The sequence below is a fragment of the Schistocerca piceifrons genome, chromosome 8 (assembly GCF_021461385.2).
Source record: "Schistocerca piceifrons isolate TAMUIC-IGC-003096 chromosome 8, iqSchPice1.1, whole genome shotgun sequence".
In the NCBI taxonomy this organism is placed as follows: domain Eukaryota; kingdom Metazoa; phylum Arthropoda; class Insecta; order Orthoptera; family Acrididae; genus Schistocerca; species Schistocerca piceifrons.
The window spans coordinates 330630333-330643642 of NC_060145.1; the positions used below are offsets into that span (position 1 = coordinate 330630333).

A 13310-nucleotide genomic window follows, 5' to 3' on the forward strand; every position below is an offset into this window, starting at 1 on the left:
TGCACTTCTGATGTGGCAATAAAAATTCCTTGAGATGCTCTACAATATGGTGCATTTTTCATTGTGATATCTACTGTGGTTTTTCTCTCTTGGGTCCTTGAAATCAGGGAGGTTTGAGTAGGACACCCTGTACTTCCGAATGGATAAGCGTATCTGCTGCGCATCTCCTGGCAATGATTTCATGCTAAAACTGCATGAAACCAGTATTACTGCCTGCATTATATACTGCCAGGTTGTAAACAGAATGCTGCCATTGATAAAATACAGAAAATGGTTCAATGGTGGGCAGAAGAGTACCTGCTGAAGATTGATACACAGCCACATTCATAGGCATTGTTTTGCTTTTTCCAGTATCGGCAGGGCATACGCTACATTTTGGGCAACACTTTTACACCTGCAGTAGTGGCTTTCTTGTTCTGGAAACTATTCTGTGTGTTTCTTTGCTAAGACTCTCATTATCCATGATTGTGTGAGGCCAGCTGGAATGCTTTCCTCTTTTGTCTTCAAAGGGTAAATTGCTCTTTAATTTGTTGATCAAAACTTGTCTTTGCAAGGTGTAATATGCAAAACATTAAAAAGTGTCTTAATATATGTGTACCTTACCAATTTCTAAAAGCAAATAATATATAAGTGGACAGTGACAATGAGACACACACTTCTGTCCCACATATCTGCAGATTGACCATCTTAATGCATGAAAGCTCTGGAAGAACTGTACCTTATTGTTTGCCAAGAAATCTCCACATGAAAACTTAAAGTGGAAAATTTTTCCTAGACGAGAGAGAAATCTCATTCATAATATTTTGAATATCTCCCACAAAATTTGTAATATTTAAGCGTACATTCAAATGAAAGGAATATGCAAAATGGGAATCATGTTCAAAACCTTACAGTTTTGACTAAGTGTTACATTGCTGTATTACTCATAGAACTTGACAATTGAAAACCTATTTGAGGAGAGGCGAAAAATATTATAACTGGAGATGGTTTTGCTTTATCAGCGTAATTTTTAGTCTTCACTTATGAATTGCTCACTTTTATATGCCCTGCAAATTTCAGACACTTGGAGTGTATATTTGAGAGAAAATAATTAACACATAGTCATGGACTTGGAATGTTTTTTATTGCATGGTAAAAAGATAGATATTGGTGAAAGAAACATTATTTTTAATTATTTTTTTTTTACATCCTAACTTGGTTTATGGCATTGAATACAAGGTGACTATAACTGAACTTTCAAAATGCTGTATAAATAACACCACTGGTCAGAATAATGTCAAATTACAATGGAATATTATCAGAGAAGGGTGAAGACACATAGCGGAAGAAAAAAAGAAAAAGCAGTGCAAAAAGAGATCAATAGGTGGCGCTGTATGTGTCAGAATACGTAAATGAAAACACCTGTTATGCGCACGACCCAGTGAAGTTGGTATAAACATGCCGGGTACACGGCTTTTCCTCCTTTCGTGTCATCGACGTTCGCCATGACTATCACAATGCAGGTTCATGCTCCGCTTGTAAAGCTGTATTACAAGAATGGTGACTGTGCACACATCACTCTGCAGAAGTTCTGGGCACTGAAGGGGTTTGAAAAAAGTCGTGGGTCCAATGACTGCCGTGGGTCTGTAGAAAATAATTCGGAAATTCGAAAATACGAGTTCTTTTGGTGTGCAATCTGGTAGAGGAAGGAAATGAATTGATTCGAAGTCAGTGATAGCAGTGGCCACAGAAATGCAGGAGGAGATGAATTGTGGTGTGCAAACGTGTAGTGCATGGATAATTGCCCAAACTTTGGACTTACTCGTGAACACGGTGCATAAAATCCTACAAAACTTCCATCTGACAGGATATGTCAATACACAAAATTGTCGAATATGGGCAATAGAATCCACAGCAGTACCACTTCATCCTGAAAAGTTCACTTTGTGGTCTGGGTTTACGGCATCATTTATCATAGCGCCATATTTCTTCGAAGAGACAGGTGCTTCCGGTCCTGTTATCTGTACCGTCAGTGTTAAGCACTATGAGTGTCTGTTGCGCAACCACATCATTCCAGCTGTCAACAGCATGGATGTGTGGATGGGATCATTTTTATGCAAGATGGCACACCTCCGAACATTGCAAATCCAGCTAGACAGCTGCTGAAGCGCTGTTTCGGAAATGCTGGCATTATCAGCTGCCATTTACATACAGGCTGGCCGTCCCAGTCACCTGCTCTTAATCTGTGTGACTTCTACCTGTGGGGTTATTTGAAAGATGTGTCCAGTGTTCCAATTGCAAACTTAGCTGCAGTGAAGGCATGCATTGCACAACACATTCTGAACGTGATCCCAGAAACACTTCGATCAGTCGTGGAACGTGCTGTTTCTAGATTTCAACTTGTTGCAGAAAACGGTGGACAACATATGGAACATGTTTTGCCACAGTCACACGGATATTAATAATCTGATTTGATTTTGATTGATGCTTTTTATGCGTTTTTTGGCCACAGGGCAATTAAAAACTGACATGGTTGATACTTTTTATGCGATTTTTGGCCTCAGGACAATTAAAAACCGATTTTTTCCATCTGATGTGATATGACCTTGCCACGTTCTTACATAACTAACAGTATCACATCTGCACACCCATGTACACTGAGTAGTACAGTTTGTTTAACATCAAACGTACACCTTACGCGTTGTTGTATGACTTATTTGTCATTTGTAGTCAGCCGCTATTAAATTGTGACGCTTACAGCACCATCTATTGCTACATTTTGTAACTATTTCTTCTGCCATACCTTTCCCCCTTCTCTGGTAATATTCCATTGCAATTTGATGTCATTCTGACCAGTGGTGTTCAATACCGGTTTGAAAGTTTAACTTTAATTATAATCACCCTGTATATGACTGAAACTTCATAATCTTTGGAATTGAAGAAGTATAAGGTATATAACTTTTAGTGCAATGAAAAAGAACTAATTTTTCTTTCATTATGTAGTTTCCTCTTCCTCTGATTGCGACGCTGTCGCTTCAGGAAGGGAATATCCTGTGAGTAATAAATAAAATGCTGCATCCTCTGGTGATAAGTACTATGTTAGATGTTTCAGATTTTCCAGCTTTTCTGATTTTATGGGTAGTATGTTGGTGTAAAATGTTAGTGCTGAAAGTGATCTGCTGGGAGGGATCTTTCATCAAGGAATATATTGTGAAGCCTGTTCCTCCCATTGCTTTTGCAACTGCAACTTTTTCCTGATATTTGTAAGTGTATTTAAATATTTTATACTTAGAAAATTTCTGACCTCTCTTCTTACTGACATTTTGTAATACTGACTTAAATGTCATTAGTATTCCTGGAAACCACTACCTGTCACCCTTACCACATTGAAATGTGCCTCATTTTCTACAGTGTCTTCCTAATCTCTAGGAGTTTCTACCCTTTCTTTCTTTTAATTTTTTTCTATTTTTGCAAAGTTGGCGTCACATGGAAGAAAGCTATGGCCTTTCATGGGAAAGTAATGACTGATGTACTTGAATCTTCCAGAAGCAACTAAAGTTGTTAGGTAATGAATCATTGCTATATTTTTGTTCTACCCAATACAGCCATCAGAGAACAAGTAAAATGTATCAACTTGTGGCGATGATGTACTTGTCATGTACCTGTTTAGACACAAAATAACTTCATTAACACTCTTATGACCGTATGTTTCATCCCACATAAACATTGTACTTTTGTTGTTTTTTCAATCTGAATACTAAAGTTGAATTCTCATAGTTGACAGAGGTATAATATTTCATTGATGGGGAATAAAGGGTATGGCAGATTTTCTTGGAAGTCAAAACTGGGAATATCCACCTTATCTTTTTCCTGGCAAGATTTGAGAACTTTTTCTTGTTCTCGTGTGTTCACCATCCTGTTAGATTTTTTGAAGGAAAAAAATTGCTACATGCTGAACTGCACTAACTGTATGATGTATCATGAAAATTAGTTACCTGAAGAGAAAAAGACATTATCTTACTTATAATTTCTGAAGATTTTCTATGGGGTCTGCTCTTTGTCTAAGTCCATCCTGGAATATTGCTGGAGTGTCTGGGACCCATACCACAAAGGAGTAGTGAGTATATTGAACGGATGAACGTATACAGAGAAGAGCAGTATGAATAGTCACTGGTTTGTTCAACCTGCGAGCGACTGTCATGAAGACGCTGAAAGAACTAAACTGGCACGTGCCTGATGACACAAACTTGCCCATGAAAACCTACTCATTAACTTTCTAGTACCAACTTTAAGTGATGAGTCTAGGAATATGTTACAACCCCCTATGTATTGCACCCATAGAGATTGTGAAAACAAGATGAAACTAATTACAGTGCATACAGAGGCATTTAAAATGTCATCCTTCTCGTGCTGTACACTGATGAGCCAAAACATTATGATCACCTGCTTAATAGGTTGTCTGTCCTTCTTTGGAATGGAAATACATCACTGATTCTGCATATCATGGATCTGAAAGTTTGTTGGTAGGTTTGTGGAGGTATGTGGCATTAGATGTCTAGGCACAGGTCACGTAATTCGCTAAACAAAAGGCCGCTGATGTGTGTACATGGTGACGCCCAGTAGCGACACAGTTGGGTTCCATAGAATTCACTTATGACACTCCTTAAACCACTGCAGCACGGTTTTAGCTCAGAGACATGGACAATTATACTGCTGAAAGATGCTGCTGCCATCAGGGAAGACATCAAGCATGAAGGGATGCAGGTGGTGTGCAACTGCCAGTGTGTCTTTGATTACTACCACAGGTCCCATGCAAGCGCTGGAGAATGTCTCCCATAGCATAATACTGCTCCCACCAGCCTACATTCTTGGCGTGCTGCTCATTTCGAGCTGCCATTCACCTCGATGACAGCATTTGTGGAGACCACCATCGACCTGTTCCTATTGATCGACAGTCAAATCTAGATGTTCCTGTGCCCAATGTAATCGTAATTGACAATGTCGTTGAGTCAGCATGTGAACACAATGGGTGGACTGCTGCAGGTGCTCCATCTTCAACAATGTACGATGGACAGTGTGCTCCAAAACATCGGTATGTGCACCAGCATTTTGCACTTCCGGTAAAGGTGCCACACATCACTATCTGCCCTATTTTACAAAGGAGACAGGCCTCCGAACTCTCTAAGTTTTGTGAAGAGCTTGGGCGTCCAACTTTTCAGCATCTTGTGGTAGTGTCACTGTCCTATCTCTTTCTGTAGACGGTAACGACAGTAGCACATGAACATTCGACCAGCTTCGCCGTTTGAGATACTCGTTCACAGGCTTTGCGTAGTAATAATCTGCTCTTTCTCGTAGTCGCTTATTTCCCTATTTGCAGCCCATACTTCGCTATGGAGATCCCCCATCTCACTCTGCTTCACTTGCATACTTCTGTTACTGCATCACTTGCCCGCAACGCATCATTCGACGTCGCAGGGGGCAGTGGTCATGGCTTTTTGGCTCATCAGTGTATAAGTGAATGGAACTGTATGAAATCATAATAACTGGTACAATAAGACATATCCTCTGCCATGCAGATGTATTGTCTGCCGTCCTCGCGCAAATAAGCTGCGGTCAGTCAGCACCAGAAGTACCTCAGCATTTTTAACTTCTTCGACCATCAACGTTAATTTTGTCGCAGGAAAGAACAGATACCTCGTACAAGGCTTTAAACATATTTGTTCCAGTTCTAATCAAGATTATTACCCATCTTATCTCACACAACTTGTTTCGTGCTTTGACGAGGCTTTGAACGGCAGGGACAAGTGTGTTTCTGTCTCCTCAGATAATGGGCTGCTTGGAGAGAAATTGTCCTTGATGTTAGTAGCTAAGAATCCAGTTCAGATAACAAAATTTTTCTTTCCAGTCGGGTATGTATCAAACTAGGCGCCAATTTAATCAGTAATAGTAGGAGAGACAGAAGCAAAGATAACTTGGTTCTAAATATTGACTTTAACAATTCAGAATTTCTCGCTGAATATGTGCCACATGGTACCTGAGCCTTGCGTTCAAAGGCAAGAACATTGTCAGTTCACTGAGAGGTCAAACAGTAAGTTGTCAACTTGTCGCAAAAGAAATTGCAAATCAAGACTGAATTATAATGATTTCTAAAGGAGGTCGCACATCCATTTCCTAAGCAGTGGCGGACTGTGTTGATAAAGTTCGAGCACATTTTCTCTACTTTCCACGGAGAAATTCCAAAAAGGCGATGGAAAGTCATATATGTTATCAATTCGACAAAATTAACAAAACAGTCATTTAAGAAAATGTGAAGACAGTACGTTTCGGATTATACGTCTAAATAGAAAAGTGAAATGGAGGGCTGTTAAGAATGCTGCAAAAAGAAATCAGCTCTGGACTGTGTCTCTTTTTTTGGCAGTCACAGATTAAACAAACTGCTCTAACAAATGCATAACAAATATGATGTGAAACATAACTGTGGTGAAAATAGTATTTATGTTGATCTGATAATTATTTTAATTGTTAAACGTACGCAATTCTGTGGGATGGTAAGACATCACTGCAAAGTTCTTTTAATTTGAGAAGTCTCATTCTATTTTTAATATTGTTACAATGTAACACATTCAGATCCACCGAGGAGAACCGTAGTTAGTTTTAAAATGTATCAGAGCTAAAAGGTATACCGTAATTGATTATGATCGGCACGACAAATAATTAGAAACATCATGGTTGCCGCCTATAAAAAAAGGATAACGGTGAATTGTAATTCGCAGCACTAAATCTCTGGTGACGTCAGCGGGCGCTACCAATGGCAGAGTATGGACCGGGAATGGTCTACCTGTTGAATTTGTACTGCCTACCTGACGAAGCATAGCAGAGGCATATTTTCTAGGACTAGTATTTATAACCAATCTGAAATGGCTACCACCAGAAGTCAGCTTTTAGCAGAAGTGACATTTAAAACTCAATACCTTACTCCAGGCCTCTGTGTCTGTACCCTCATCAGCATACGACTCTTAGAATCGACATACCACTGTGGGACCATATTTATTCTGGTTCCTTTCGGACGAGCCCTGTAGACAGCCTCCTGACGCAAATGATGATTGTCCTTTTATGGACCGCAAGCGACCAACTACCACTTGAGTATACTCTACACGTTTATTGTTACGTGGAACCTCAGAAACACTATTTCCTTTTCCAGTAAGGGGATAGAAACCTCACAGAAGCGACGCTGATCCAGAATTCTGACATCAGTCTGTGTATAATCTATTCGTTCTGACATACACTTACCTCCACCGAATCCTCGCATTTGGCCATTCTCGCAAATACCTTATGGCGTGTACACTGCACATAATGCATCTGGATATATACCTTGTCCCGATGGATATTATACAACTATGTGCTCACCGACAATTGTTCCTTTCTCTGTTCGGAAATCATATATACAGATTGCCCAACAGTTCTGCACCGCGTAGGTCGTGCCTTCACATACATCTGCCACATAGATACATATTTTCACAACAGAATTGCTAGCCATTATTCATTTTCTTTGACATATCCGTAATCAATGACATGAGTTTGTCTGGGTTACTTCCAAATTCCCTAGATCATATTCACGATAAAATTTACGATAATTAATGATTCAATTGAACAAAAGATTGCAGAGGCGTTTATTCTGGCTGGCAATTTGTGTAGAAAACATGGAACTGTCAGGGAAATTGATTTCACTAGAGAAAGTCGCTGAAATTTCGGGTATTCTATAAGGGAACTTCAAAAAGTAAGTTACAGATTATTATGGCAAGCTGAGTAACTTGCTGCATTCTGTACTACACTTCACAGTGGCAGATACACTACATTGTTTTTCAGCACAGCCACCAATTGTCGGGATGTTGTAAATCGTCCAGTTCCTCGACAACAGAAATCAGCTCCTTGGTCACGGGACCGATCTTGAGCCACTGTGTCAACGCCCCCATCGTCCGAGCATCTACGATAGTTGTAAATCGGTTCCACGATTGCCTGGATATTGCCTGTGGTAAATGTCGATGGGCTTCCTAACCGATCAGCATCACCCAAGTCTGTGCGGCATTGGTCAGGTTGTTGGCACCATGTCACTACAGCTGGTTGTGACGTTACGTTTGGACCATGAGACGCCAGCATTTCACGGTGAATCTGTGTGCAATTTAGACGTTTTGCCCACAAGAATGGTACTGTCCCGCTTACTTCAGCTTTGGAGTAAGTTTCCAGCTGTCGCGACATTTAATTCCCACGTTGTGATGCACCTGTTTTCCGTACCGCTGCAAAAGTGATTCTTAAGGAAACCCACAACATGAACTCTCTTCTGACAATACGCCACTCTTGGGTAATGGTCTTCATGGGACGACACGTCGTTAACTTAACGTTTTGAAGCCCCCTCGTAGGTGACTACACGAAATTGGAGACACAGGGGCGTTTAGGATCGTTGTTCGTTGACGAAGGAAACGTATTATCATTTTAATATAAATCAGTTGAGATTATGCTTCATAAACAGTCTGTTTGGTAGTCGCATAGGAAAGGTGAAGAAGCACATTGAATTGTTATATTTCTCGCTTGTCAACTTCGGTCCGCCCGCTGACTTCGGGAATCTTCGTGTTAACCCGTCGAGGTCTCAGGCTCCAAGACCGATTCTCGTAGTACGATTGTGAGTGTGAAAAGTTAGTGTGAGAAATTGTCATGTATCGTAGCTACCATTCACACAGAAGCAAGGTAGACTTTTAATTTTTTTAAATAAAAATACGGATCGTTATTTGAACTTGCATGTTTTGTACAATAGCATTAAATATCCAGGATTCTCAATTCCTTTGCTAATTTCTCTTCAGTTTAGTGCTTTGCTTACTGTCTCACAAAGCATTGCTCACATATAGCAGTGATCATGGTATGAAAAGCATGTGATTTGAAACATGGTGGATCATTTGCTATCAAAGTCTATTGATGTTACATTTCAGTGACAAGAGTTCGAAGCGTATTCCTGCTGTAACTTCTCATGTAGTTTGTTACCGTATCTCATAGTGGCATGGCATGGAATGGCGGCAGCCCACGCTAACGATGGGATATGTAGGGGACATAAGCTTAAGCATGCAGAACTGCTGATAAAACTGCAAATATACTATTGTTTTGTAAAATTTTTGTACAGCATTCAGAACATCTTGATGACGATTCCGCAGCTGTTGTAGTGGTTTTGAAGGAAACGTCATCAGTTGCACTTTTATTTTGGACTACTATCAGTTTCGACCCCCAAGGCCATTTCTAGTAACATGTCAGGCGTCCCGAGACAGCATTGAACCTTAAGGACCGAAACGGATCGTGGCTAAAATATTGTTTTGTATTCATGTTTCAGTATCTGGATGATTTTTTTAGACACAAACTGCCTCAGGTACGCAAGAATCTAAGTCATCGCTTTTCCAGTTCTGTTTCGAAATGCCTTATTTTGACAGCAAGGCTGAAAAAATCCTACAGCAGAATTGTTTTTAACGTCCATATCTGGCGCGGCTCTGTTTACCTTTGTTGCTCTATGTTTCAAAATGCTTACTCTTGAATGCGTTTAGTTTTAAAAATTGCGTAAAAGTCTTATTTTTACCTCTGTTCTGAAAAAATGAAATTGCGTCTGCTGTTGGCGTGAATATTCAATGCTCACGACGAAATTTGGCTTACTTATGTAAAGAAAATACTTCGGAATGTTTTCAGAAGTGCCTTGAGAATGTGGATGTAAATGGAAAGTTTCAGCATCTGTGCAAAACAAACACAGATCCCTCACGAGTAAATGCGTTTCGAATGCATGTAAAAGAGTCGCGTAACACGCCCGTGAGGCGGCCGCGTTCTAAAGCACCGATTCTGATTAGAGAACAACGGCTGACGCCTGCGCCTGTCTTAACTATGCCGGGTCGCAATAAATTGCAGTTGATGCCATAATAATCTTGTCCAGGTCTAGACCATGCTGTGCGAGAACTTTACCTTGGGGCGGCGCACTTAAAAAAAGGACACAGTGGACATCTCCGTATGTGATAATTAAAAAAAGTAGATATCGTACTTTTACCCACAGCACAATAATACTTTAAATCGCTTTTTGAAGCATTAACTAACAAATTAACGTTTAGAAAACTTACGTGTAGACTATTTTCACGTACATTACTTTTTAAACAACGCCAACAAGGCCGGCAGAAGGAAAATCAGCCATAAGGACATAGTTCCTGCCATATTCAATACATTTCATATCTGCTTTTCTAAACTGTTCGTATGATAATGCAGTTTATCAAACATTTACTGTTCTCTTTAGTACTGTTAGTCCAAGATCAGGTCATGGAAGAAGACATAATGCAACGTACTTTGTCGGCTCAGAGTTTTGCCACTGAAGAAATTTATGTTAAAGTTTGGCTGCCTCAGAGGCTCTCTTTTTAACAGTTGTGACATAGTATTACAGAATTATTGTAAATTCATTTATATTAATATTTCTTTATTAATCCCAGCAGAACTTTGAACAGTCACTAATAAATGATGTGGCAACTCCAGAAGAAGAAGAAGAAGAAGAGAGAGAAATCATATGTGCCCATGAAAACTTAGAGTAAAACTTGCCCATATATATTACATAACTTTTTCAGCAAAATTCGGGATATCAATCTGGAAAAACTTGGTGAGACTAAGTGGCCATCCTATACATATCCCCATGGAAATAAAATATCGGACCAGCAGCAGAAGTGGTTGTAAAAGAAGTTGTTTCTCCCTAACTAGTATTTGCATACTGCAGAGGAAATCTTTTTACGGAAAAAACTGTAAATAGCCATCATATGCTACATTTATAAGAAGAATCCTCTATAGTATAGGAGTAGTCAAAGAGAGATTACTGTAATCTGTATTTGTGAAAACATTTCCATTCTGTGGCAGACCTATTTTTGTAACCCCTCGTCCCCAGTTTTTTAAAGGCCTTGTCACTATTGCTGTGGAGGCCGAATGTTGCCATTGTTGTTACAGTACGTCAAGTTTGAGTGTTCGTGAAATGGCTTCTGGTGCAGAATACCACTAAGACAATTTCTACCTGGCCCTATTACACAGCTATGCCCCAAGGTCGGGTAACAGGATACGAGAGCAAAGGTTCTACAACACTCCAACAAATTAGTAACAAAGTCACACAAATTAGTTAAAAAGGTGAACTTATCGTTGTGACTTGTCGAATAATGAAGCCTGCAACACTGTATGTATGTGGCTAAGTGCTAAGTACATAACAAATGCAATTTACAGCAACTGTCTGTTCACTTCTAAGAGTTCACTAAACAACGTTCCATGTCTAAGTCAGTCCTGGACGATGATCTGTAACCAAGTCGGCGAGAGCTGCTCTTCTATCATCCAAGTAGACTTCTGTCCATTGTTGTCTGGTCATTAGCTGATTGTACTCGGCCAGTAACTGGCCGAGGCAAAGTTAATATTTTCATCCTCAGCACCGCCCGTGACGCTGGTGGAACTTGCGCAAGTGACGAGTGTCTTTGGCACTGGCACCAGCTTGCATCTTTGCACTTGTGGTGCTTTTGCTCTGGCTGTGTCTTGGTTGGAAGACACAGCACATCTAATTTCTATTAGAAGATTGTTAAAAGTTTATACCTGTGTACTTCCCTTCTTTCTGTGCCAAAGTGAGATTCACTAAAGGGGTAACTAATTTAGAGATACCCATTAACAGCTTACAGGCTATAACTAACTATTACACTAGAAACTTCTTGATGATGACTATTCATGATCATATCTCCAACCCACATGTTAACAAGAGGTACATTGTATTCCTCTGGACCCGAGTCACTGTTTCATTGGACTACTTAAATCATTTAAGGATCTGTTTGGCTGACCATCCTGTTCCTTCTGGTGGAACCATATTAGTGTGATATCCTCTGCATGTGGGGACCAGTGACCCTGTAGGCTAGCTTCATTAACTCAGGTGATCACATGAGTGACGTGGTGCAAATTTTGTGGAAAAATAAGGCTGGTTGATGACCCAGTTTTTATTGGCAATCAGCTAGCTACATATATTTTTTTCTTAGTAACAGTCAGATCTGGATTGACATACATACCAGGTTGTTCCATTGTGAAATTTGCCATGCAGGAAAGATCATTATGATACTGAAAAATGATCTCCTTACTTTACAGAGCTGTACCGTTTATTGCAAGATGAAGACTGCGCAGTTTTTCAAACTGAAGCTTGGTATTGGTGTAATCGACATGAGTGGGGATACCCATGTAATCATGGGGTTGCAGAATTAAGAATATTTTATAGGGTGATCTCAGTGGCAGTATTTGCACCCATAAAATGTACATCTTACGTTCCCTTGCCCTTGTTGCTGCAACACACTGATCAGTGAAGATATTCTACTATTGTCATATAATGTAAAATAAATAAGAAACTTGACTGTTTACATTAAGGAACTGTTTGCCATATCTTATTAGTGTAAGGCTCTCTTAACCTTGAACTGTGTCCCTACACTGTTGTAAGTTTAAAATCAATAACCTCAGTGCCAGTGGATGAGCAGTTAGTATAATTGAACTTATGTTCGTTTCTTCCACAGTTTAAAACATTTCTGCTTGTCATTTTCCTTAAGGACATGCAGAAGCTCCACAGTTTTTGTGTTCTAGCAGAGTGCTATTGTAGACTCATTGTTAACTGTTACTGTACTAAGCTGATCGAAAAGCCTGGAACTTGCCACAGTGAAAGACAGAATTCAACATTGTAAGAAATTTTGTTCTGGTACACCTGGAGAGATATGCATCAAACCAGTCTCAGGACTGAAGACCATAACAACAACAATGGAAATTGTAACAGAAGAAGCTAGACTATTTGCATTGGACACAGGCACTTTTGCTTTAGAAGGATTTCAGCCATCTTGTGCTGTTGAAATTGTATGCCATTGTAAATCATTTCCTCATAATTCCTGTGAGGCACAAGACCAGTCACTACAATTTCATCTTGGTGCTAACTCATGGGATCGCTTACTATGCACCTTTAAGTAATTCTGTCTAGTCCCTGATGATGTAGGAACATAATCTTTATTAATTTGTAATTGTGTTTTTATGTTGTCAATATTTATTGTTTTTAGTTACACAGTCATTGTTATGGAAATTATCACTTATGAAGAAAGTATTCAAAGAAAGGAATTTTACATTACACTAGGATAATTCTAAGTGATAAGCAGCTTGAGAGCAACCATTGTATAATTGCTGACACAAAACCAATGTTCTCTGAATTTCCTCAAAAATATCTAATCACCAAATCAAAGATGTATTAGACAAATTCTTGTTGTAGTGCTTGGTACATTAGTGTT

The 13310-nt window shown here is 39.6% G+C and overlaps 1 protein-coding gene across 2 annotated transcripts in view; it reads left to right on the forward strand.

The window, feature by feature from the left end:
• Nucleotides 1-8649: 8649 nt before the first annotated feature.
• Nucleotides 8650-13310, forward strand: part of LOC124711146 (E3 ubiquitin-protein ligase AIRP1-like) — a 54800-nt gene continuing 50139 nt past the window's right edge. The window contains exon 1 of one of the 2 annotated variants that reach the window (XM_047241041.1): nt 8650-8721. In XM_047241041.1, the coding sequence (XP_047096997.1) occupies nt 8689-8721 (33 nt within the window). In that variant the 5' untranslated portion in view covers nt 8650-8688. Of the gene's footprint in view, nt 8722-9277; nt 9389-13310 lie in introns of those variants that run through there. The other variant, XM_047241040.1, reaches the window with a different exon arrangement.